General features: G+C 43.2%; 1 protein-coding gene across 3 annotated transcripts; it reads left to right on the top strand.

Moving 5' to 3' along the window:
• The first annotated feature begins 5,402 nt into the window (after window positions 1–5,402).
• On the top strand, window positions 5,403–25,192 carry SLC46A3 (solute carrier family 46 member 3). Of its 3 annotated transcripts, none has more exons than XM_030308497.1 (6): window positions 5,403–5,492; window positions 6,205–6,417; window positions 13,045–13,915; window positions 15,498–15,581; window positions 20,714–20,870; window positions 23,950–25,192. In XM_030308497.1, exons 2-6 carry the CDS (start codon window positions 6,229–6,231, stop codon window positions 24,032–24,034), a joined length of 1,386 nt encoding a protein of 461 aa, XP_030164357.1. In that variant the 5' UTR covers window positions 5,403–5,492; window positions 6,205–6,228; the 3' UTR covers window positions 24,035–25,192. The 3 variants fall into 3 exon arrangements, with proteins under 3 accessions (XP_030164357.1, XP_030164365.1, XP_030164349.1); XM_030308505.1 differs by lacking the exon at window positions 23,950–25,192 and adding an exon at window positions 16,115–16,278 and having other exon boundaries at window positions 5,414–5,792; window positions 20,714–20,800; XM_030308489.1 differs by having other exon boundaries at window positions 5,427–5,792.
• The last annotated feature ends 1,966 nt before the right edge of the window (window positions 25,193–27,158 follow it).

Raw genomic sequence — 27,158 nt, 5'->3', positions numbered from 1 at the left:
CAGGCGTGAGTGGTGGATAGTAGCCGGGTTGTTTAGGGTCTTTCAGGCCACAGCAAGGAGGTTGACCTTTATTCAGAATACAATGGGGAAGCCACGGAAGGGTTTCAGGCAAGAGAATGATGTGATCCTACATCTATATGAAGATGATCATGCTTTGCTGTTGTTGGAGAATAAAGAGTAGAAGCAGAGCACCCAAGTAAGAAACTGTGGCAGGACTGCAGACAAGAGACTATGGTGGCCTGGGGTAAGGAACTGCACACGGAAGGAGGGGGACTAATCCTATAAACACGGTCTATATTGTGGAATCACATGTGCATGCACTTAACTGACTCTGCTGACTCCAAATCCTTCCGCTAACCAACCTCACTGTAAATGGGACGGAATCCTCTTAAGAAAGGAAGATGACTATTGTTCTCTGGAGTCACAAAAGGAAATGCCAACTTGAAGCCATGACCAGGTTCTTCTCTGTAATTTCTCAAACACAGTAGTACGTATGCCTTATTAAACAAGATTTCGATTCAAATCCAAACATCACTGAATACCCACCAAGTGTCAGACCCTGTTCTGGGAGCTTTCACATACATCCTATCTCACTTGCTGTGGTCGAAAATAAAGCCATACTTAAGTTACCACACAAATAGAGCAAATTTATGCTTCTATCCTGATTATGAGAGGTCCGTTCACCATTCCCTGAGCTCTCCCTTCCTCGGAAAGTAAGACCCCTTCAGTGCTCACCTTATCCAAATGAGTCAATCTTGTTTATTTCTGTTATTCAGAAAAGAAATTGAGAAGTCTGATCTGACTGCCTAAGGTTCTCACTTCTGCTTTTGTGAGGCTCGTTCAGAAAACAGGAAGTCCAGCTCCCATGTCTAAAGGTTGGAGGCTTAACCCACTGCAGATAGTGGTGCACAGACTGGAGGGAGAGAGGTTACTGATGGTTACTCCACACTATAGGAGACTGGGTTCCCAATTACAACTCTAGTGACAAATATTTTCACGTACAGATAATCAACTATTTCTCTTAAGGAACCCCAAGGTCCAAGATGGTGGGTCAGGACAGGATGTAACATCATCACTTTGTGAGCAACTGACCTTCCCCTTAAGACCAGACGGGCCCTGGTGTTGACCTGGCTTACCAGCCCAGCCCTTTCACTCCACCACCACCATCACCACCACTGCCGTCATGATGGTGGATTTCTTCTTGAGGGCCATTATTGTATATTCCTGGCCACTTAACTTAGGTAGGACCATCCCAGCACACCAGAAGGGTTATAACCCATCAGAAGGGTTATAACCTTCCCTTTGGTTTGAAACCCTAAAGGGAAAGAGCCAGGATTTCTGATTTGCTAGGGAAATCCTTGGTCCCTTTGCAAGATTTACAAGAAGAGAATATCTGTTTGGGACATTTAAAACTATGCAGTGGCTTTTTTAAATACTCAGGTGGAAGTTCTGGGTGTCAAGTTCAAGAGTAGCAGGTGAGTTGAGATTTGGAAGTGATGGCTGCATTGGTAGTTGAATCACACTGAGGATGTGATTGACTCCAGAGAGGAAGACAGCTGAGAAGGAACCTGAGGAATAGTACCATTTGGGAAGCAAGCCCACCGAGGAAGCGAAGGAGCTCTTCAAGTAGGAGAAAGATAGAGACATGTCATGGACCCCAAAGGGAGAAAACATTTCAAGGAGAAGGAATTTGTTCAACAGCGTTCAAGGTAACAGAGGTCAAGAAAGCCAGGGACTGAAGTCAGGTTATGAATTTCTCACACAGATAAAGGTCTGTTTTGGCATATTATTGATTAAGGTCATATGATCAGATTAACATTCCCTTTCAACAATTTGTGCTTGGAGTTGTATAATTAGACTCTTATCAGCACACTATTGACCATCACTTGCTAAGTAGTAATTGCTATAAGTAAGGTCTTTTCATCACATCTTACTCTGCTGATTTTATCAGAAGCAAAAAAGCCACTTTCCTCTTGACATCAATGAAATCTAGTAACTACTATATGGTGTTTTGTCTTTGCCACTTGACTATGGCACTGCCCCTGTACAGCATGGGTTCTTTTGAGTTCGGTATGTCTATTCACATGTCAGGTAATGATTCAATTCCCTACACTTTTTCCTGGAATGCTCTGGAAACATTTTGAACACCATGATAGGATACTGTCTTCACTTAGCTTGGGCATCTCATTTATATATCTAGTCCACTTCTTTTCTTTTTAGTCTCATATATTAAAGTATTTCTACTCAGCACCAATGTGCCATAAACAGAAATACAAATACAGGTGATATCAAGTGGCAGTACAATTTCAGGATATGCTTACATGAGAATTTCTGGATCCTGAACTGAAACCATGAAAATTCAAAGTCCTCCTGGGTACCTGTTGACTCATGTTTCAGAAACACTGCCAGGGAGACTATGCCCAGTGGATGGGCACTCCTCTCTCATGCCTACCCTTTATTTTTGATTTCTGTCTTTAAGGGAAGAGGGTTTGAATTAGAATCTGTGAGGAGTAACAATAGCAGTGGGTGAATGACAATCTCTGGCCTGCGATGACATCCAGAGACTTCGGCTTAGAATCATTTTTACTCCTTTCATATATTTTTATCTTTTCCTAAAAAAAATAAATGGATGTTTCTTTGCTAATTAACTGTGGCGTGTTAACTTTCTTTGTTGCATCGACAGCCCCTAGTACAGTGACAAATTCCAATTGATAGTTGGTTAAGGCCTCTTTAATACATACTCAAGCATTTAATATTATTTGGCAAGGGGAAGGTTGCATAATGAGTATTATCACATAGAGATACACAGCAGAGAGTAAATTAAAAAGGCCTGGCTTTCTCCAAGTGGAAGAGTAGGAACACCAAAGCATGCAAGTATATTGGATACTAACTGTTCTGCCCATAAGAAAGAGCATCTCTTAAATGCCTTTTCCTTTCTCTTGATCTTTGTGAGAAACCATGGCCTTGGCGACACGGAGGTCATTAGAGCTATTTGCTGAGATTTCTTCCTCTTTCTGAGCACATGAAATTTTTCATTTTCAATTTTTTCAATTTTTCATGTGGCCCTGTGGCTTGTTTTGGCCCGTCAAATGTGAGCAGAAGTGGTATGTATCATTTCTATGGGGGAACCTTTAAAAGCTGGTGTCAGATTCACCACATTCTGTTTTCTCTGCTTTGATGCCAGTGATAGTAGTCAGATGATGGCTCCATTCGTCTGTGTCTGTGAGTGACAATGATAGAGAGTAAAGCTCTCCAGTGACGCGATGGACAGGTAGATCAAGAGGTAAATAAACCTTTGCTGTTTTAAGATACTGAGATTTGGGGCATGACCTTGGCCTTCTTGATTTTACAGGGGCCAAGCACCTGAAGTGATCATTTTACTCCTATCTCAACAAGAGGGTCCAAGCCGGCTAAAACATTTAGAAAGTGGATGTACCTAGCACAAAAATAAATGTTATTGCGGCCCCTGGGTGGCTCAGTCAGTTGAGCATCCAACTCTTGATTTTGACTCAGGTCATGATCTCGCCACTTGTGGGAATGAGCCCTGCATCAGGTTCGGCACTGACAGTGAGGAGCCTGCTTGGGATTCTCTGTCTTCCTCTCTCTATCTGCCCTTCCCCCATGCACATGCACACATTCTCTGTCTCAAAATAAATAAACTTAAAAAAATAGATGTTATTTTAGTGAGAATAAGATTATGCCATGCTTTACAATTCTCAAAAGCATTCTTCGTTAATTATTTCATTTCTTTTCCCTTGTGGTCTTGGGAAGTGGTCAGATCTCTCTACCTCTCCCTTCCAGACCAACACTCGTTGGTCAGTCGACTGCTCTCACTGCCCATCCCACTTCTAATGTGCCCCTAATTCAGCACTTGGTACAGTGTCCTGCCGTTTTAAAATAAGATCCGTCTTCCTAGGAAACTGTGTCCTGTTCATTTTTGTATACCTTCTTTCCAACCGACAGCCAAGCTCTACTGTTTCAGACGCATAACAAGTGCTTTAAAAATGCTCATTTGAAGAAGTTGAGAAGTAAGGTAAGTGGCAAGTCCAAAGTTATAAGTAGCACTCCAGTAGCAAAGTTATAAGTAGGATTCTAAGACTTCTGACTCAACATTCCATGATTTCACTATCATTTATTGAGCACTGAGGAAGAGAAAGCAGCTCAGACATCTGGGTACTGACCTTGATGTTGCTATGAGCTCGTCTGGACCATGTTCTGTGGAATAAAAACAATTTCACAGGATAACATCAGACAAGGCCATTCTTTGACCATGGTCGAGACAAAAACCAGACCGCTCCACAGTCTTGTTGGAACACAGAACATGCACATGGTCTAAACCACAAAAATGACAAAAAATGTCTACCGTAAGCTAATTCTTTATCAATTACGGCTTTAACCTTCACTTATGTTCACTCCTTCTTACTAAGAATTAAGACACCCAATCATAGAATTACCCCTACTTCCTGACAGCATCCAATACAGTGGGGGGGGAGGGGGGGGAGGGGGGCTTGCTTTCTTGAACCCTTCCCACACATCACTTATGCCCAAATCCCATGACAAATTCTAACACTTCTACTGAAATACCCCATTGCTCCCCATTTATGTATTCCTCCTCCTTACAAGAAGTCATAAACCTAACTTCAGGTGTGGTCCTGGCGGGCTTGTTGTAAGGCACTGGTACAGTCCCTCCTTTGTCCCAAGGCTATGCTGTATATACGTGTTGAGGGTTCATTAGAACAATCCTGTAGGGCTGTTATGCCCACTTGACAAAGAAAGGAGGTTCACAGAGATTAAATAATTTGCCCAAGGTCACACCGCCAGGAAGAGCCAGAGACCACATTTCAGACCCTTTGCCAGGAGCACTCTCTTTCCCTGCACGGGCGCCCCCTACCCCGTCCCCCTTTTCTGCGTTTCTTAGGGCACTTGCCCTGCCGACCCGGATGCTACAGGGAACTGCATCCCACACACGTTACTTTTGCAACAGATCTCCGTGTGCTTCTGCGAAAAACGATGTTCAGACCCAGAAATATTCTTCCACTGCAGAGCCCTAAAGAGAGACCTCTGCGCTGCCCTACAAACAGCTCGGGCTGGCGGACGGCTGCGCGGCGCCAGGTTTAGCCTGGGGCCTCTGGGGGCGGGCTCACTGGAGCGACGCCGAGCGGACCAATCCCCGCGAGGGAGCCAGACACCGGGCCCAATCGCAGAAGAGCCAGGCAGGACAGGGACGGCCACGCCGGCGGCGACCCCGGCAGCCAGCGGCCCCGCCCTTTCGGCCGGCGGCGGGGCTCCGCGGGCGGGGGCTAAGCCTCTGTCTGGAGCCAACCGGCAGCGGGCCCGCAGACCCGCCCACCGACCCGCGGACAGGCTGCCGACCGCGCAGGGAGCAGCCGCCCGTGCTCCCTGGGGCCGAGTCCGCAGGGCCACCGAGGAGCCGAGCGGGGGCTGCGCAGTGACCTGTCGCCGCCGTCACTCTGGACGCCGGAGTGCGCTCGGTTGGTTTGCTTTAAAACGAGAGCTTGAGTTTCCCCGACAGGTGCATTTGGTCGAATTCAACGGAAATTCCCCTCCCCGTCCCAGCGCGGCGGCCGGCGCAGACCCGGCCCCCGACCCAGGCGGCGGTCAGTGTCCCCGGCGCGTCCCGGGCCGCCCCAGCCTCGGGAGCACTTGCTGCTCGGCAGGCGCCCGGAGAGCGCAGGGCACCCCCCCCCCCCAAAGAAGACAGCCCCCGGGGATTCCGGCCCCGAAAATGATCAGACCTGCGCCTAGCCTGGCAGGAAGACTGTAACCGTGGGGTGAGTTTAAACGAGAAAAAAAATCCCTTTACGATCGGGAGCTGCTTTTTAAAGGCCCCCTTCCTGTCCTTGTTAACGAGCAGCAAAATAATAACAAACAGTTGCGCAATTATCGCGTTCCCGGAGGAACCTCATTGTTTCCCTTTTGAAAACCGGTTGGCAGTATATACAATGTGGGGACTGTGGTGAGATGATTCCAAACGAAAATGGGTGACAACTTACTAAGATTATTTTAAGGCGGTTTGAGCCCTGAAAGGTCATACTTACTCTTAAAAATAGTTAAGTACGATAGTCACCGGTTTACTGCGTACCCTATTCCAAAGTGAAAATTAATCTCTTACGAACTGCGTACTGCTTTCTGTTCCCCAGTTACTCCACAAGACTCCTCTAACTTCCCCGTTCTTTTTAACAGAATTCAACTACCTACCCAGGCAATATGAAGATTTTCTTTGTAGAACCTGCCATTTGCCTGAGTGCATTCGCTATGACTTTGACTGCCCCACTGACAACACAGTATGTATATAGGAGAATATGGGAAGAAACCAGCAACTATAGTTTTGTGTCGGATAGCAATATTTCTGAGTGTGGAAAAAATACAAGCAGCCCAATCTTTGCATTCCAGGAGGTAAGACATTAAAATATCCCTAAAATGTAATAAAAGGGGAATGTGTAAAGGCGTTTTTGATGAAAGAGGGCATTGCACTCATCATACGTTGATCTCTCAAGGGTCACCTTAAACGCTCCGAAATCCCATGTCAAGAGCCTTTATTTAGTTCTGCTGTTTGAAGTTTCCTGACACCTTTAATCTGCGTCTTCTTTTTTTTTTTTAAATTTTTTAATGTTTATTTTTGAGAGAGAGACACAGAGTATGAGCAGGGAAGGGCAGAGATACAGGGAGACACAGAATCCCAAGCAGGGTCCAGGCTCTGAACTGTCAGCACAGAGCTTGACCCCGGGCTGGAACCCATGATCTGTGAGATCATGACCTGAACTGAAGTCAGTTACCCCAAACGACTGAGCCACCCAGGTGTCCCTAATCTGCCTCTTCTAAGTAAAAGCCCCTTCTTCTTCTGTGACATTGGTGCTTCTCCTTTCTTAGAAAATTTCAGCCTAGTCTCACCTCCCCAGGGGCTCTTTCCTCCTCCTCCCCCACCCCCATCCCAAAGCCTGAAAGTTGGACCACAGCCAACTGGAATGAGTACTCGATGGTCCCAGCGGCCGGGGGAAACAGTGTTTCTGCCTTTCCCTGGCTGGCTTCCTTCCACCACCCCTCCTTCCGCCTGTACATGACCCAGTTTTCAGTGACCCCATAAGTAGCCCATCACTGAAGACTGTGGACCTTGGGGCCAGTGTCCTTCATGGACTTGTAGGGGGCAGGGGGCAGCATTTGTCATTCATCATTTGGTGTTAGCAGATCAGCTTTGACTCCCAAGTGCCCAGGAGCAGCTGTGGGAGGCTATCTGCGGAGGGGAGCACTCACTTTGGTTCTGAGGACACTGAAAATGTTGAGGCAGATATTACAGAGCCTTACCTTCTCCCTCTCTGGCCTCCTCCCCCAATTTTTTGTTTGTTTCAAACAGGAGGTACATCACCATCCTCCGGCTCCCTCAGACAGTTTTTAGCAAAGTCTACCAATGTCCAGATGCGAAGGAGATAGCATTTAGATCTGGAATTGTTCCCCTCAGAAAGCCTCAAAAACAGACCGCAGTTCTACACCTTGAACTCTTCCCCTAGGGGATATTTTGTGATGGCAAAGAGTGGCACCGCCTCACCTCTCAAAGGATAAGAAGAGTTTGGAGGAATTCAAGTCACTTGCCTAACCGGCTCTCAGATTTTCTCCTCAGGAGAAGGGGATTCAGGTGTGACTGGGAGAGGAGTCTGAGGCCTAGAAGAAATGGCCAAGGGCCCAGAAGGAAGGCTGTAGCGCTTCTGGAGGTGGCTCCCCAGGTGTCAGGTATAACCTTGCTGGGCTGAGGCCTGGCCTTTGGACACAGCTTCTGCCGTTCCTCATTTCCATGGGAGAAACTTTCTTGGAACTGATAATTGCTGGGAAGCCATGCAGACATCAGGGTTCTGGCCTAGAGTGGGGTCATAAAAATAGAAGGGCCAAGGGTCTCACCTGGTGGTTTTGTCTCCTGACTTTAAGAATGTTCCTATATATATATTATATATTTTATATATAATACATATAATAAATATATTATATAAATAAATATATATAAATACTTTACAAATATTATAAATATATATTTATATTAATAAATATATGAATATATAATTATATATATTTATATATTATATATATAAACTCCCAGGGAGTGAAAAGGTTCAGCAGGCTCATCAGTTTCTATATTGGATTCCATGCTTTCCTACAGCAGACACCTGGGAGCAGTGGGAGTGACAGAGGGGGAGAGGACTTGAATGTGTGGAAAAGTCTGCTGCCCTTGCCCTCCCAGAGTGAGGGGAGACAGGCCGTGGTTCAGTCATCTTGGTGGCCTCTGTGACTGTGCAGGTGATGAGTACTGGCTGCCTCTGGCCTTACCCAGCTGCTGAGAGGCCCCCACTGCCCAGAGCAGTGGTCTCATTTTGAAAATTTCTGCCCAGTGTTTAATTGTTGTTTCATTAATTGTTTTTTAATTAGATTAATATTCAAGAAAACATAGTGCCCTAGATCCCTTCTCTTAAACTTGGTGCTCTAGAGCTACAGATGCTTTTCTCAGATTGGGGAACTAGAAAGCATGACTGTCCCCACCCACAATTGGGACAGGGCAGGCAGGCCACTCGCTTTCTGCTCCTTAGGTCACAGGAGCATTTTTGCTTCCCCCGAGGCACCCCCATCTCCTTCAGCATTTCCCTCTGGCCCCTTTTCTGGATACTGTTCCTGCTCAATATAAGAATATTCTCTTACCTTTATTTTTATTTTTTTAATGTTTCTTTATTTTTGAGAGACACACGCAAAGTGCAAGTGAGGGAGGGGCAGAGAGAGGGAAACAGAGAATCCGAAGCAGGCTCCAGGCTCCAAGCTATTGGCACAGAGCCTGACGTGGGGCTCGAATTCACAAACGGTGAGATCGTGATCTGAGCTGAAGGCAGACACTTAACTGACTGAGCCACCCAGGCGCCCCTCTCTTACCTTTAAATCCAAGGACAAATGTTCCCTGTTTTAGGACCTTCCTTCTCAATTCCCAGCTCTGCTGGGGGTGGGTGCTGGGCACTTGCTGACTTAAAGAAATTTAGGGGTTTGAGAACTGTTCTTGTAACCCTAAAAATAAAATGTCATAGGACACACAGAGTCAGTCCTGAATAAAACAAAGGATTTTTTTCAGTTCAAATTTTTCTTTGCCACTCCCCCAAAAGACCAATTATTTGTAAGAAGAGTGCATAATACAATAGTGTATTGAACTTCTTACTGTGATACTATATTTATTTATCCTTCTATATAACAAATACACAGACACAGACACATGTATTGGAATGCAAGATAATATGAATTTCAGGGTATAGATATAAGAATAAACTAAGCTATTTCACTTATGCTTAACATTTTGAAAGTCTATATGAATGAAAAGTCTTATTTTTCAACCTAGTAGGGTCAAATATATATAGACATATAAATATAAATACATATAAATATTCATCTAACCTACGTTCCGAATCTTTGAGTTTTCTGAGTCTTGTGACTATAAGATGCACCTACATACTTCTCTTGAGCAAGATTAGTCTCTAAAGGGCCTCTTAAAATGGCAAGGCTGTGGGAAGGACACTCTTGGCTGAAGCAGAAGAGGCAGGGAATTCTAAGCATGTTTGTTGACTTGTGTGGAGGAAGGAATTTTGAAGCCCCTTGCCATCCTCTCCTTCCCAGGTTAAACGACTGGTTTTGAGGTGCTAAACTGGCCACTTTGGTCTCTTCTCTTCAAGTGCTGTCAAGACAGGGACCCTACTAGCTGAGGGGGCAAGTTGGTGTCAACCAGATCGTGAAATTGTTCTTATTCAGTAATTTACTTATAACCCTTTTAATAACTAACACAGTCCCTTATTACCAGCAGATAGAGAATGTTTTCTACTCAATTGTAATTACTATATATACAACAGCCTATGGAATCGTGACTTTTTGAAAATTGATATTCCTTTCCTTAATGTAACTTACACTTGTCTCAGTACATTGTCCTTCTGTTCGGTCTTTTTTTTTTTTTTTTTTTTTTTTTTTTTTTTTTTTTTTTAGTTTTATTTCAAAGTTTATTCTGAGAGAGAGTGTGCAAGTGTGTGTGCACGAGTGAATGGTGGGAGAGAGAGAGGACCCCAAGCAGGCTCCACACTGTCGGTGCAGAGTCAGGCGCAGGGCTCGAACTCATGAACTGAACCGTGAGATCATAACCTGAGCTGAAGTCAAGAGTCGGATGCTTGAGCAGCCTGTTCAGTCTTGTATAAGACATAGCACTTTTTACTCTGATTTCTTCCATTTGCCCTTATCTAATTATGATTCTCCAGAGTTTAAAAGGAATAGATTGCAGATGAGGAGAGAAGTCTGCGTAAGAGGTTGGGTTGGAAAGAAGATCAGATATGGGGGAGGGGTGGGAATGGGAAGAGGAATCCCAAACTGGAATATCTTGTTGAGAAGCTGATTAAAAAATGATTGTTTGATTTACTTCTTTATTCGGTAAATATTTACTTGATGGCTTTTATAACCGTAGAGCCACAACGATGTGCGCAAGAAGCCTGCCCTAGTAAAAATGAAACTACCAGAGTTGACTAAGCGTGAACGTATAATAGGGTCTCTGAGGTGTGCCTTATGTTGACATGCTGACTTTAAATCTCACACTCACAACAGCCTGCAAGATAGGGACTCTTCATACCCCCCTCTTGTCAGATGAAGCTATAGGGATAAATAATTTGGTCGGCATCACACGCAGCTAGCGCATCGCCTATTTTATCTGCTTATTCACTGGTACAACCAGTGTCTGTGGGGCACCCTGTGAAGCACTTGGTTGGAATCCATGATGATGTGGTAAAGAAGACCGAGTGCCCGCCCTCCCAGAGCTTAGTGGTAGTGGAGAGGGCACACGGTGAGCAGCTCCATTAAAGTAACCCACCCTGTGGGGGTGGGTCAAGTCTCTAAAGAAAACTATAGCCAGATAAGGGCATGGAGCCCTGGGTGGGGGTTGATGGGGTTGCTCTGGATGGCTCACAGAAGGCTTCTGAGGAAGTGACTTTTGAACTGAGGAAGTGAGCCGTGTGGTCAACGCAAAAGGAACAGCAAGTACAAAACAAGTGAATGAGCGTGGAGTGTCTGAGGAATGCATGTGGCTGAGGGGAGCCAAGAGGCAGACCTGAAATCAGAGAAGTCATGATATCGCCGCCCACACCGTGGCAAGGAATTCGGATTTATTACACTGTCAGGAAAGCCACCGAGGGATTTTGGGTAGAGGAGTAACGTGAGCTGGTTGGTGTGTTTTTAAAAATCACTCTAGGGGCGCCTGGGTGGCTCAGTTGGTTAAGTGACCGACTTCAGCTCGGGTCATGATCTTGCAGTTTGTGAGTTCGAGCCCCGCGTCAGGCTCTGTGCTGACAGCTCAGAGCCTGGAGCCTGTTTCAGATTCTGTGTCTCCCCCTATCTCTACCCCTCTCATGCTCTGTGTCTCTCTGTCTCTCAATAATAAATAAACGTTTAAAAAAAAAAATAAAAATCACTCTAATTGCTACGTAAAGAACAGGCTCCTTCTGAATCTAGATCGATCTGACTCTAGAGCTCTTAATTGCTACACAAAAAAGTGCAACTGAAGAATGATAATGGCCAGATGAGAAGGTTCAGCAGGAGAGATTACATCTGTTTGGGCATTTCAGGCAAATCCCAGTTGGACTTGACTAAGGCCTGTGCCTGTAACATGGCGTATTAGGGAAGGGAGTGGAGATCATGCTGAAGAGTGGGGTTGGACCACATCTGGGTGGCCTAACATAACAGACATGGAAAGCGTGAGCTTTCTCTAGCAGGCAGAGGGCTAATAAGCAGGTGAGAGACGTGCCACTAGTGTGTTTTGGCAAGCCGCTCCCACCATTAGGGTGTGTGATCCACAAAGTGACGAGGCTGGGTCATAGACCAAATTGAAGAGAGGGAAAGCAAGGTGCCCGGGGAGTCCTGGTGAGCACTAGGAGCCCTGTGCTCCCAGTGGCAGTGATGGGACCGGAAAGAGGCAGAGGTCACGAGAAGCATTGGGTGTTGGCAGGCATGGGTGAAGGGAAAGGCCAGAAACAAAGATGACTGGAGTTTTGAGTCTTAGTGACGACAACACTTCCTGGTAACGGGAAGTTACTTGCATTATATGGATATATAAAAATAAACACAGGCTCACTCTTTTAAAAAATCATTAATTTCAGTACTTAATTTTTCTGTGTGGTTCATCAGTTGTTCTAGGGTGCTTTCTAAATATTACATGAATCCGTCTGTTTTTAAAAATGAATTTAGTAATCCCTGTTATAAAAATGGCACATACTCTACATAAAACTTGGAAAATACAGAGAGAGGTGGCAAACAGAAATCACCCCAAATGCTCTCCATCAAACAACCAGTGCAGCGACTGTAACATCTTCCAGCATGTGTGTGCCCCCGGTTGTGTTGGCTTGGAGAAGCTGGATTTACCTTCCTCCTCAGTTCATGGCGTGCTACCATCCGTCTTCGTCAGTGCAAAGCTTCTCTTGGGGTTTTATCTTATTTTTTAGTAAGGAAAGAAAGAAACTGGAAGAAACTTATTTGTGGAGACACATGTGAAAAAAGCAACTGAGTGCCTCCTAAATAAAGGTCTATCGAGTATGACATTTACACGTGATATTCATTCCCTTTTAAGTAGACAGAAGGATCTGTCACGGGAAAGGGTGTTGCTCTTGCTTGACGACAGTGGTCATGATCTCCGTGCTAGCTGTTCACAGAAGAAAGAAATATCCTTATATGGCCAGTCCCAGATGTCTTGGGGTCTGTGGAGCCCCTATATAAGACAGACACGCCGCAATACCCAATTTTCTTTTTATGAGTGAAAGTCCCCACCACGGTACTTGAATATTATGACTGAGCTTTGATTCCTGTGTCACCTCTTGATATTTGCTTTGTGAACTGGATGAAGATTCAGGCTGTATCAAACCCATGCCGCAGAGATTCCTTATTGGCGACGTACTGGAAAAAAGAAAAGCACGCGCTGTGATATTTTCAAGCATGTTGTTTATATCTCTGTAAACACATCCTCTTCTTTTTGTTTCTTTGCAGGAAGTTCAGAAGAAGGTGTCTCTCTTTAATCTGCAGATGGACATAAGTGGGCTAATTCCTGGTCTAGTGTCTACGTTCATACTTCTGTCTCATAGTGATCATCGAGGACGGAAATTCCCTTTGATTTTGTCTTCCGCTGGTGCCCTTGCAACCAGTGTTTGGCTCTGTGTGCTCTCCTACTTTGCTTTTCCAGTCCAGCTTCTGATTGCATCCACCTTTATCGGTGCACTGTGTGGCAATTCTACCACATTTTTAGGGGCCTGTTTTGCCTACGTAGTTGATCAATGTGTAGAACAGAAACAAAGAACAATTCGAATAGCTATAATTGACTTCATACTTGGACTTGTCACTGGGTTAACGGGACTGTCTTCTGGCTATTTTATCAGAGAACTAGGTTTTGTGTGGTCCTTTTTCATTATTAGTATGGCTTTTGCTGTTAACTTGATTTATATTTTATTTTTTCTTGGCGATTCATTGAAAGAATCTTCATCTCCGAATGTTGCCATATCATGTAGTGAAGGCTTTAAAAACCTATTTTACCGAACTTACATGCTTTTTAAAAATGCTTCTGGTAAGCGACGGTATTTTCTCTGTTTGTTACTTTTTACAATGATCACTTATTTTTTCGTGACAATTGGCATTTCCCCCATTTTTATCCTTTATGAATTGGATTCCCCACTCTGCTGGAATGAAGTCTTTATAGGTTATGGATCGGCTCTGGGTAGCATTACCTTTTTCAGCAGTTTCCTAGGAATATGGCTTTTTTCTTACTGTATGGAAGACATTCACATGGCCTTCATTGGAATCTTTACCACCATGGCAGGAATGGTTATGACTGCTTTTGCCAGAACGACATTAATGATGTTTTTAGGTAAGATACAAAATGTAGCCTTAGAACTAACCATGTATTTGATGTTTATATAAAATGAATTTAGTCTGCTGGGTGAGAAACTTTTAGTTTAACATTCTCTATTTAACGCATTCTAGTTCAATTAAGGCACTTTGCCAGGAAGTGAAAGCCAATTGGTTTAAAAAACACTAATGATTAACCACAATTTTCTAAATTTGCATACTTGCCAAAAAATTGTTTTGAGAAGCATTCTTCTTGTGAGTCAATTCTTCAATAGAGCTTTTTGCCAACTTGAATATTTCTTAAAGTGCTGCTAAGAAGACTACTTTCCATAAAACTTTTTAAAAATTATTTTTTAAGATTTTATTTTTAAGTAATCTCCACATCCAACGTGGGGCTCACTCACAACCCCAAGATCAAGAGTCATACGCTCCACTGGCTGAGCCACCAGGCGCCCCATAAGAATTAAAGATCATTCCATAAAATAAACTCAAAAGATTTATAAAGTTCACATTTGTTGAATATATTCAAGAAGAAAATTCTTTAAGACAAGGTTTTGCAAATTGGTCATTCCGTCAATTGGCTTTTGATAAATCATTTTTTGGCAAACTGGACTACTTCCTCAACTACCTACCCCACAGGTGGTTCCTGTAGGGCTTGAGTGAGATGCCGCCTTTGAAAGAGCTAAGGGATCTGTCAAGTGGGACCTTAGGAAAGGTCCGATTTCATCTTTTTCTACAAAGCCACTGCCAACCTCTTGCTACCTTGCAGGGAAGCAGGGTGACCAAAGAGAATCAGGTTTAATGTCCATCTATATGGCACCAGGTGATCTTAAGCAAATTACTTAAGTACTCAGGGCCTTCATTTATTCAAATGTAAAATGGGCACAGTAGCACCTAATTCAGAGGGTTACAAGAATATTAGAAGAGATCACTGTAAAGCACTTAGCACAAGGCCTTGTATTCAGTAAATGTCGGTTCTCCCTGTCTCCCTTAGAATTGCCAAGGTCAAGTAAGTTGACATGTGTGTGAAAACTTTAACATCATCTGCAAAAATAATCTATTACTGTTTTGTCAAAGAACTAGAAATGCTACTATTAGGGGTCATAATTTAAGAGGAGAGGTGATCTGGGCTCATAAAATGATTCAACACAAAGATGAACAAGCAGAAAGATAACCAATTTCTCGATAAGTGAGTCAATATACTAAAAGCATGCTAACACTAAGAATGTCAAGTCTAAGGAAGCAAAACCAGAAAATACATGAAGAAAGCTAAGTCACAACTTGCTGAACGAGAGGTCACTGTAATAATCAGGGAAATAGCACATCAGTCCCAATCGCAGTTCTAATCCCAAGGACCTAAAACCTCCATGAACTCTTATTCTTACTCCCAGAATAACAAAGTAAAGTAACCTTTAGCTGACCCATCTATAGTGTATCTTAAGTCATGAGACAGAAGTCTACAACTAATTAATTCAGTCCTTAGATGCAATGAGGTAGGATGCTTATAGAAAAGGACATAGTCAGAAAGAAAGTATTTCACATTTAAAACTGGCCATTCGTTTTCTGACTTGGCCAGTGATTTCCCACCATTTCTCTTACAGTCAGGTTGCCATTCCTTTTCACGATCGTGCCGCTCTCTGTTCTACGGTCCATGATATCAAAAGTGGTTCGTTCTACTGAACAAGGTGAGTTTAATTTGCTTAATGAATATAATGAGTTTACAATCTGTATCAACTGAAATCTATGGACAACCAATGTTTGATCCTTCCGAATATTCTACAACACTTTTTTTGTTCAGAACGCCTTTTGAATTAAGTGGTAAGTAAATTCTGTGTTCGGTAGAGGCTTATGTCCAGGCAGGGGTGCCCTGCCCAGGGTCTCCCACTTTAGAAGGCTTGCATCTAGCCAGGCCTTGCCTCAAGAGCAGAGGAGTGCTCAGGGCCAGGCAGATGCCCACCCGGGAGCTCACAACACCTCCCCCTTCTAGACTATACTCTGGGTATCTGGGACCCATAATTCCCAGCCAAACAGTTTTGGGTTCATGTCTTTCAGTGCCTGGGTGGTCCTCTTCCTCAGACCCTTTCTCCTGAGGGTAGACCGTGTGTTCCCCTCTAGACCAAAGGGGTTGCCAAGCCATCACTCTTCATAGAACTAGCCCAACCTTGGCATTGCAGAGTGGGGTGTGTACAGCCATGTGTAAATGATCCTTTCTGAGCAGGATGGAGCAAGAGACAGAACACAACGTGGGCGGACTGCACCCTGCAGCTGGGGACTGAGGGCCAAGGGCCAGCTAGCTCGGCCAGTGCTGCCATGTTCCTCCACAGAACTCCAAAGAGTCTGAGAATTCGGAGTCTGTGTCTGACCTTCCAAATCATCGTGAAGGTATAGAAGGCATATTTCTCAGAGCGGGGAGTTGAAACATAGCTTACTGAACAGTCTGTTCATTAGAACTGTAACTCACAAATACTTACAATATAATATATAGGCTTCTAAGTGTATTCTTACACTGGACCCCACAAATGTTAGGGCTGGGCCTGAATTAGAATCCTAGCAAAAACAGGATCCCACTCAGCTGGTTCCATAGCGACTTTCATGAAGTCCAAGCAGTATGGCGGAGTGGGCAGTGGAGAAGGCACCCAGAGAAGGTGGCCGAAATAGGGAGCAGAGACAAGACACTACAAGCTTTCTCTCCACCTTCATCTCGTTGACCAAGTGCAACAGAAAGTCAGATTAGCAAGGAAATCCAAGTCATTCGATAGGAGTAAATCTATCAGCCTCCCAAGCACAGAGCAGGACACAGGAGATCAAACAGCTGAAGTGGGAGGGCAGAGAATAACCAATACAAAAGGACAAAAAAATTAAATTTCTAGTTAGAACTAGTTACTAGTTAGATATTAGGCATATCTGTACCATGTGAATATTATTAGATTTCGGAGATTTCTTTTGTTTCATGCCTCAGCCTGGTGCAGATATTCATATTAATTGTTGATGGACCATTCATATCTAGGCTACTGTATTTATGGCAGTTTAGTCAACACTGGGGAAGACTGCTAATTCAGTGCCTTTAAAAATATATTTCTTGATTCTCTTCCACCCATGTCACTGTATATGCACACAGCTGTTTATAGATTATGTAATGATGATTGACTGGAAAACCACTTAGGAATATACAAATTTGTAACTGTAATATGTAAAAATATACCTGCTTCTTTGGGTTACAATGGTTTCTTAGGTATGACACCAAAAGCACAACAACAAAAGAAAAATAGATAAATTAGACTTTATCCAAATTAAGAGCTTTTGCACTTTAAAGGACACCATCCAGAGAGTGAAAAGACAAGCTACAGAGTGTGAGAATATATGAGTAAATCACATGTCTAATAAGGAACTTGGGAGGTGGGGGAGGAGAATGGATGAAATAGGTAAGGAGGATTAAGAATACACTTATCTGGATGGGCACTGAGTAGTATATGGAACCTACTGGATCACTGTATTGTACACCTGGGACTATTATAACACTGTGTGTTAACTACACTGGAATTAAAAAAAAAAAACAACAACCAAAAGACAACCCAACTATATAGGCAACAGATTTGAATAGACATCTCTCCAAAAAGCTGTACAAATGGCCAAGAATTATATGAATAAATGCTCAACATCATTAGCCTTCAGGGAAATGCAAACCAAAACCACAGTGAGACCCACCGGGATGGCTGAAATGGAAAGATCACAACAAGAGATGGTCAGGATGTGGAGAACCTGGAACCCTCCTACACTGCTGGTGGGAACATAAAATGATGCACCCGTTTTGCCAAAACAGTTCGGTAGCTCCTCAGAAAGTTAAATAAAATTCCCTTAGAATTCCTAGAAATAGAATGGAATTGAAATCCCAAAAGAAATGAAAACATATGCCCACAAAAAATCCTGCACACAAATGTTCACAGCAGCATTATTTATAGTAGCCAAAAAGTAAAGACAAATGTAAACGTCCATGAACTGATGAATGGATAGATGCCATGTGGTATATCAGCCCAATGAAATATTATTTGGCAATAAAAATAAAGTACTGATGATACCCACTACCCCATGGATGAACCTTGAAATCATTATGGAAAATGAAGAAGCCCGACACAAAAGGTCACACATTGTCGTATAAATACTCCATTTATATGAAACGTTCAGAAAAGGCAAACCCATGGAGACAGAAATCAGGTAAGTGCTGTCCAGGGCTGGAGAGAAAGGGAGAGATTGCTAATGGGTACAGTTTCTTCTGGGGTGAGGCTGCACAGCTCCGCTAACTGTGCAGTTTAAAGGGGTGGGTTCTAGGGCGTATGAATTATACCTCGGTAGAGCTGTTCAGAAGAAAAAGAAACATCTACCTGCTTCACAACTTGGAGCTAAAAGAGACTTCTCAGAGTGTCTGGTTTGTTTTGGTTTTTATTTGGTGTAGTCTACTTTACAAAGGCTATTTAAAGTGACACTTTAAAATGTTTTGTCTTTTGGATTTTCACTAAGAAAGCCTTTTGCTGATGTCAGAGCTTCCCTACTGAGTATATTCTGGTCCTGCATTACTTTTTTAAAAACGGGATATTTTCATGAAAATGTTAGGTGCTTTAAGGTAATCAGAGGAGAAAGGAAGTGCCACAGAGGTTTTCATGAGTCTCTCAGTATCCCCAGCATCTTGAATGAGAAAGGAGAGGAAACTGGATTGTTTCGGAATCTCTGTGCTCCATACAGCTGTGAAACTCCCAGCTAAAGCCACCCCGGACTACCTCTTGCCTTGCTGCTCTCTGCGCACTCTTTGTGATTACTTGGAACACCGGAAAAACACACTCGACTTTTGAAACCTACCGGATTAAGAAAAAGTATAGATACGAAACAATGGGCTGATTACTTAATCCAGTTTATCTCTGGTGACTGTGACACAAGTTGAACCGCTCGAGAAAGTTGAGCGACAAGTGAACCCTACTGTGTCACAGGATGGCTGTTTATGCCAGACACACGTACCACCTGGCCAGCTTTCTGTCAAGAATCGAGTTAGGTCATTGCAAAATAGGACTACATCTGTCCAGTCTGTCCTCCATGGCACTGTGCCTGGCTGTGGCAAGGGATCAGAAATATAAGAAGATAATCGCATAGACAGGTAGGAGAACTTCCTCCCAACTGAACTGACTCCGTGTTTTATCATAAGTCATGGAGGCAACAGGTCTGTGTACTACTTGCTGATTGGTAACTGGGCTCTTGAATGAAGCTTTTTTTCATTCATTCGACAAATATGGGTTAAACATCTTCCATGTGCCAGGACAGACAGGCCCTGGGACACAGCAGCAAACAGAGTAGATGTGCCCTTGGCATGAACAGAGCTTTCGTTTTAGTCAAAAGAAGACATGTACGTGAAAACACAGTATTCTTCAGAGATATGTTTATGTTTTATGAACATGTGACCTGTCATTCGGTGAAGAATTAGAAGCCACGTACGAGAAGATGTATACCAGGGTAAAAAGTCTCAGTAGATAAAAACCCATACGCCACACGGTCTACAAGACCAAGACCACGGGGAAAATTAAAACACGGACAGTGTAAGCCATAATCTGGTTATGAAAGGTGACCCTCATGCTTGCCTTTTCCTTCTCACCAGTCCAATCAAATACAGTTATTTACATGATTTGCATTGTTTGTAGAAAAAATACATCACAACTTCTCATGGAAAAGTAAACTTGGCAAAGCAGGGAACAAGCACAACGGCTTAATGATAGAGTCTGCCAAAGCCACGCAGGGACTTCTACCGGGGACATCAAGAAGAGCGGAAAACCAGGACCAAGTTTTTCATCTGGTGATGCAAAACAGGGCAAAGAGGAAGACAAGTACATCGAGATGACCCGCCTGTCCTTTAGACGTTTAACTGCTCAGTCAGCGTGGTCTTGGATTGCAGACAGAACGAAACATTGGTAGAATGTGTGCCCCCTTTGCTTGGATTATGAACTTGGACTGACCACGCAGCCACCCCTACGCTCCTCGAACGATGTTCCAGGGCCTGCCCTCGACCAACCGTGGTAGGCGGGCAGGGGTGCCGGGCAGTGGCGGGATCCCCGCTCACTCAGTCTCGTGAGCCACCTCAGCGTGGAAGCCGTTTCAGGCAGGGAAGGCAGAAAAGACTCACTTCGCATCAAACCGTGGCCTAACTAGAGCACAGACAGTTACTTGAGGAGTCACACAAAGGAACCTTGTGGCTGCTCAGTTTGCCGGCACTTTGGAGAGAGGGATCCAGTCCACGCTGCAGAAAGCGTGTGCCATCATCTGTCTTTGTCTGCAGCTGTCACTTTTGCCAGATCTGAGAAGCAGATGAAAAGGATTGCTTTAACTCAAAAGGCTCCTCGGGTGGGACCTTTGCTGGTAGGAGCCACCTGCACATAGGAGGTGTGTCACAGATGTCCCCAGCTTGGGGACTGAGAGTGGGAAATAAGCTTGAACGTCAGGGCTATGTAGTTGTGGCTATGCCTGCGGCTGTTCAGGGACAGGAGACTGTGGGTTTCAAATGTGTCAGATGTCATTGCCTTTTACCTTTGCCCTACCGACATCGAACTATTGTGTTTTCACCTTCCGTCACATCAAGTCCAAGCGGACCTCATGATCTCAGTTTCTCCACCTGCAAAAATGGGTTACTGACTTCTCAAGGATTTGGAGGAAATAGCTTTCATTCACCAAGCAGTGCCCCGTGTTTGTTTTTTCCAGTGAGTAAGTCTTCTCCCTTTGTTCTGTTCGTTGTTTTGTCACGAAGCCATTTCTTTTTCTCCTTCCACACCCTGACCCCAAACAGGTACCCTGTTTGCTTGCATTGCCTTCTTAGAAACGCTTGGTGGTGTCACTGCAGTTTCTACTTTTAATGGAATTTATTCAGCCACTGTCGCCTGGTACCCAGGCTTCACCTTTCTGCTGTCTGCCGTTCTATTACTAATTCCAGCCATCAGTCTATGGTAGGTAATTATTTTCAACCATTTTGTCAGAGGATAGCTGGATTAAATGAATTCCCTAACCTCACTAGTAAAATTACATAGATCTGTTAAAGTTATTTAAAAAAAAAAAAATTCAACTGGGTAACTTTTAAAGATCTAATTGGCTCCACTGGTTGATTCACGAACCAGGCGGCATCCCATCTAACAAGTAGAGCGGGGCTCTGAGGAGCTGTGCTAACTGGAAGGTTTCATAGGAAAGAGGGTGGGTCGTGACATTATTAGCAGAGGAGAAGAAATAATTATTTCAGGCAGAGTTTCCTTCCCTTAGGGAGAAGGGCAGGGGTCTTATTAGGGTGGATGACCTCATCTTTCTCTGGGGGATAGAAAGGGCCCAAGTAGCAGGCTCACCGGTGCCGATCAGAGAACTCCTGGCTTGACTGGTGAAGACGAGCCTCTGGGGGAGGCTGGGAGTGTGGGTAAGTTACATGTGAAGTCCAGGTTTGATGAGCTGGCCTAATGGAAACCATGTGGGGCCTGTGGTTTTCTTTTGAACGAAGTTTTGCCCCAGAATGTACTTTTCTCAGTAACTTTTAGACATGAGGACATCTATTGATAATGTTGAAGACTTAAGAAGAAAGAGACAATGACAAGGCTCACCATTACTAAGAGAAAGAAAGATTGGGTCAGACTCTGAATAGCCACCCCCTGTCTCTTTAGATATGAACCGATTAAATCAGCATCCAAGAATATGCATGTGTATGCATATGTGTGTGTATGTATATATATTCATATTCAACTATGATTTCCTAGAGTATAATATCCCCTGGGGGGGTCAAAGATTCCTATAAGAAGACAGACTTTAATATGGAGTCTTGGGCTGATGACAAGAGCAAATAGTGTGCACTGAATATCAAGAATTTTCTTTGAAGAATGTTGGCTTATTTAGTGACTCCCTTTTAAAAAAAACTGGTTTTTTTCAACGTTTATTTATTATTGAGAGACAGACACAGAGCGTGAGCAGGGGAGGGGCTGGGAGAGGGGGAGACACAGAATCCGAAGCAGGCTCCAGACTCCATGCTGTCAGCACAGAGCCCGACGCGGGGCTCGAACCCGACCGACTGTGAGATCATGACCTGAGCCGAAGTCAGTTGCCCAACCAGCTGAGCCACCCAGGCGCCCCTAATGACTCCCTTTTAAAATGTAAATATCCAAATACATACAAAGTACCAAATTCTATTTATGAATAGTACATAGAATAAAAAGACCAGAGTCATACACATAACAAGTATTTCTTTCTTCCTTTGCCTTTCAGTTAACAAAAAGTGTAATCTAACTAGACAAGCAGTTGCCGAAATGGCCAAGCAAAGAGAGTGAACACGTTCTATGGGGCCAGCGCACTGGGCCGAGAGCTCTTTGCCCTTTCCTTGCTGGGCTTTGCCCAGTCTACACAGCTGAGAGCACAGTGCAGTGACAGTGCAGTGACAGGGGTCAGTAGGAGGTGGAGCACAGCACATCTCTGCTTTCTCCTGAGCACTGGGGGGGGGGGGGGGGGGGGGGGGGGCAGGAAAGTACCTACGTGCACAGGCCTTACCCATTCTACCAAGACTGTGACCTCCTTGAAGGGCTGCCCTACGTCTTAATCATAGTAGGACCTCATTACATAATGTCTCTCTATGTAATTTTCATACCTAGATCTGTGTAAGACTACAGTACTATTTACAGTTCCTCTGTGATTCTGATGAAAAGTGATTTTTACTAGATATCTTTTTAAAAAGAGACTCCACCTGTTGAACCAGCAAAATTAAAAATACATGCTGTGCTATATAGTAAATGATGAGACAGTCTTACACATTGCTTGTAGGAGTGTTATTTGGCAGTATCATCTTTGGAAAGCAATTCATAAACATGTATCAAAATCTTTTTTAAGAAGTTTGTAGTATTTGACCCAGTGATTCCTTTTAGAAGCACATCCTAAGGAAATGATCAGTAATATCAAAAATTTAGGTACAGTTAACTCTGAACAGCACAGGTCTGAACTGCATGGATTCACTTACATGCAGATTTTTTTTCTATATATGCAGTACTATAATATACTTTCTCTTATGATTTTAATGCCATTTTCTTTTCTCTGGCTTTATTATAAAAATACAGCATATAATCCTTATGACATGCCAAATATGTGTTGATAGACTGTTTTATGTTACTGGTAAAGCTTCTGGTCAATGGTAGACTATTAGTAGTTAAGTTTTTAGGGAGTCAAAAGTTATATGCGCATTTCCAACTACATGGGACGTTCAAAGGTCAACTGATATAAAGTTTATTAAGACAAAAACATTTTTTAAATGACCAAAAGAGAATGATTAAATAAATGATCGTGCATCCATACCATATCACGAAAAATAAAAAGAATTAGGGAGTAGAAAATGGGTAATTTGTATTCTTCACATATTCATACATATCTGTTAATGAACATATACACAGCTAGATAAAAGATAGTTATGCTTTCAATAATGCTTCTAATGTAAATGTAGATGGTCTCCTGAGATTTTTTAACCCTATACCGTTCAATATTTTTAAAAAGTTAAATGCTTATTTTTTATTAAAGTTTATTTATTTGAGAGAGGCAGGGACAGTGCAAGTGGGGGAGAGGCAGAGAGAGGGGGAGAGAATCCCAAGCAGGCTCTGCACTGCCAGCACCTGAGCCGAAACCAAGAGTCGGACTGAGCTACCCCAAGCACCCCCAAATTACATGTTTTTTAAGTTCCAGGTGTCTTCTTGTCCCAGCTTCAGTTATAGGTATTGGACATGAACTTCAGCCACACCTACAGTTATAACTACTTTTCTGTGGGCTATAGAAACTAAACAATGGGATGGATGGACATTTCAGGGATCTGGAAGAGAAAAGAACTGTAGATTGTTTATTATTTTCAGAATGCTATGCCTAGCAAGTCAGCTGGACTCAAAGTGCCAGTATGTTCCTTCTGTGTATAATTTGCACAATTTTTTGCAAGCCATATAACCAGGGGGAAGTTGGAATACAGATTATTTATTTATGTATTGCTTTGGTCACAATTGCAGAATGTCTTGTTTGCTTTTGCAGCATCGTCAAGTGCACCAGCTGGAACGAGGGAAGCTATGTACTTCTTACACAAGAGGAACCCAGTGAAGACACTTCAGACAGCTGATTGTGATTTAAAAAAAATAATTGGACACACACATTATATACTCAGACTTCCGAGGACTGTAAACTAGTTCCATAATCAATAGTTCATAAATAATCAATGCTACATGCCCTTTCTTCTCAACTGAACAGTGAGAGAAACGGCCCCTGGCTCTAGCTTCTTACAGTACCATGCACTTTGAGCACTTTATGAATATTCTGCGATGGAGTCCCATAGATAGAACAAATCTCAGAACACTTCCCACTTCTGGATTTGGGAAAGAAACGGAAACTTCACAGTCTAAAGGGATTAAGAAACTTAACACAATCAAAAGCAATAATCTCCCTGACATACTCCAGCCTCTCACCCTGGGACCAAGGAGAACTCTATACCTCAGTTTCTTCATCTGCAAAATGGGTTTCTGACCTCTCAAGGATTTTGAAGGCATCACTGTTCAAAATTATGATGAATCATTCTCTGATAGGAAAATAACGGTAGAAGTTTCAAACAATTCTAGTACAGTCACACCTCTGCTTGGATAATGCTTTGTTTTACAGAGCCCATCAAGGTGCTAGGGACCGTGAAAGTTTCTAAGAGATGCAAAAACCTTAAAATGGAAGCACTTTAGAGGAGACATATTTTCACTTTTCCTAATACGTGTCATCAGTGACAGGTATGATAGTGTTTATATAGGTGACACAGGGGTGACTGGAAAAATACCGTAAATAAAATTTTTTATAAAGAAACGTAAACACTGAGCAAGCAGCCAATCATGAAGTAATGTTATAGAGCCAATATTCATTCCTTATTTTTATCCAGGGATATCCATATCTTACTGCCTTAAACTTATCCTGAGACCCACCCTGGTCCCTGAGAACACATTCTCTCATGCCTCCTCTCTTTCTATACACTGTTCCATTTGCCTTTCCTCCTTTGAGACATTGGAACTTTCAACTGTCAGCCAAATCCTGTTTCCTCTGTGTAGCCTTCTTGACATTTCTTCCCTACTCCTATGCTCCCCCCGCCCCTGCAGGGCACCCACAGCACTGGGTGCATACTTCCATCCTCGCATTTTCCACCGTCTCCTAATGTTTGTTTTCCTTACTTGACAGTGAGCACGTTGAGGACAGGGACAGTCTTTGATTCCTCATTATATCCTCAATAAATGTTTGTTGAACTAAATACAAAATTTTGCTTTTCCTTGTAAAAATAATTTGAAGTTCCATATTTAAGTAGCCACTGATAGCATGCCACAGCCATTAAGCCAACCTTGCAAGTCAATTGAAAAAATATGCCAGCACTTTTTAAATTGGTTTATGGTATTTTCACTGGTCCTTCAATATCTCTGGGTTTTTTTTCATTGTTTTAAATGTTTATTTATTACTGAGAGAGAGAGAGAGAGAGAGACAGAGCTCAAGCAGGGGAGGGGCAGAATCCGAAGCAGGCTCCAGGCTCCGAGCTGTCAGCACAGAGCCCGACACACAAGGATCAAACCCACGAACCGTGAGATCATGACCCGAGCCGAAGTCGGATGCCTAACCAACTCAGACACCCAGATGCCCCAGTATCTCTGATTTTCTAAGTTACAATACGTAATATCGCAAATGCCTTCAAGTACAACTAGATGATTGACTTCTCTGTGATCTCTTGAACACAGTCAGTTTTCCATTTGACAGCACTGCTTACAGCTTCTCCCTGTAGGGTAATCAACGACCGCTGGACTAGCGAATAGCACTCGGTGTAAAATATTAGAAATTTTTATTTCCAAGACCATTCGTTTTAAGTCTACCGAATGCCTTCTGGGCCAGAAGCCCACGTAAGAACTGGGAGATTTCCATAGTTACTTAGTTTTGTTTTTCTTCCTGTTCAATAATTTTCCCAAACCAAAAAGGACTTCATGGTTTACAAAGGGATCTTCTATATCAACTTACTGTATACTCCCTTAATAACCCTGCAAAATAGATACTCATTTTCCTCAGTACACTCAAGGAGGGTAAGTCTCGGAGAGACGTGACCATGGTTATTCGGCTCCCTCCAGGCATCAGCGTCACACACAGATGGACTTGGTGTGGTTCAGATTCTTCATGGCTAAGGTGCCCATGTTACAGACTGTAAACCCAGTACCAACACTTGTACAAGGTAGAGTATGAAGTACCTCCCAACTGTACCCGCCTAGACTGCCTACAGTATTGCCCTTTTTAATGGTAGACATAATGGCCTCTAAAGACCCTTTCAGCTCAGCTTTCCATGCTTTTACGATTTTCATCCAAAGTGAAGAGAGCACAAATGGTATTGTTTCATACAGTTAAGACACGAAAAGATGGGTTTCATCTTTGAGCAAAAACTATTGGAGATCCAGTAAGTACATCAGGGCACTGGATTGAGATGGCTCAGGGTAAAAACAGCATGAAGGAGTTTAGCCATCTTTAAAGTATCTATCCTAAGATACAATTAGTAAATGTGATACGGAAGAGACTAGAAAAATGCACAAGCTGATGGGGTTACACAGTCGAGACAGAAGTGAGGGAAAAAATGTTACCGCTTAATCTCCCATAATGTGACCTAATTATCTGATTATCTGAAGAAAGAATATTGGTGGAATGATTTGTCTCTGTGGAGTCCATAAAAAAGGAACAAAGAGGAAAGACATGTTCCTTTTTATCCAGCACGGTACAAGAGGGGCTAGATATACCCAGATCTAGAAGAAATGGATACTCTTATCGCTACACAGCGGGTATTTCTATGAGGCTGGACTATTCAATAAGATCATTTACATCCTGCATCGCAGAGCCTCAAGAAACCCCTTTTCTCCACTCCTACACTCACCAAATAATCCCTCAGTGTCCAAAAATCCTGCTGACAAGAATAAGGTGTCCTAGGTTCAGTTCTCTTTTAATGAAATGCCTGCATATCAGAACCACCCAAGGAATTTTTTTTTTTTAATCCCTGGAGATTCTGGTCCAGTCAGTCTGGAGTGAGGTCTCAGAATCTGTTTTTTCTTTTTATAAATTGGTTCCCTATCATCCTCTGAAGGTGACCAATTCTTTTTTTTTAATTCTTTTTTTAATGTTTGTTTATTTTTGAGAGAGAGAGAGAGAGAGAGAGAGTGTGAGTGGGGGAGAGGCAGAGAGAGAGGGAGGGAGACACA

This window comes from Lynx canadensis, chromosome A1 (assembly GCF_007474595.2).
Source record: "Lynx canadensis isolate LIC74 chromosome A1, mLynCan4.pri.v2, whole genome shotgun sequence".
NCBI lineage: Eukaryota > Metazoa > Chordata > Mammalia > Carnivora > Felidae > Lynx > Lynx canadensis.
Note: the sequence above shows the minus strand (reverse complement) of the source record. Positions and strands in the feature narration are given on the sequence as shown.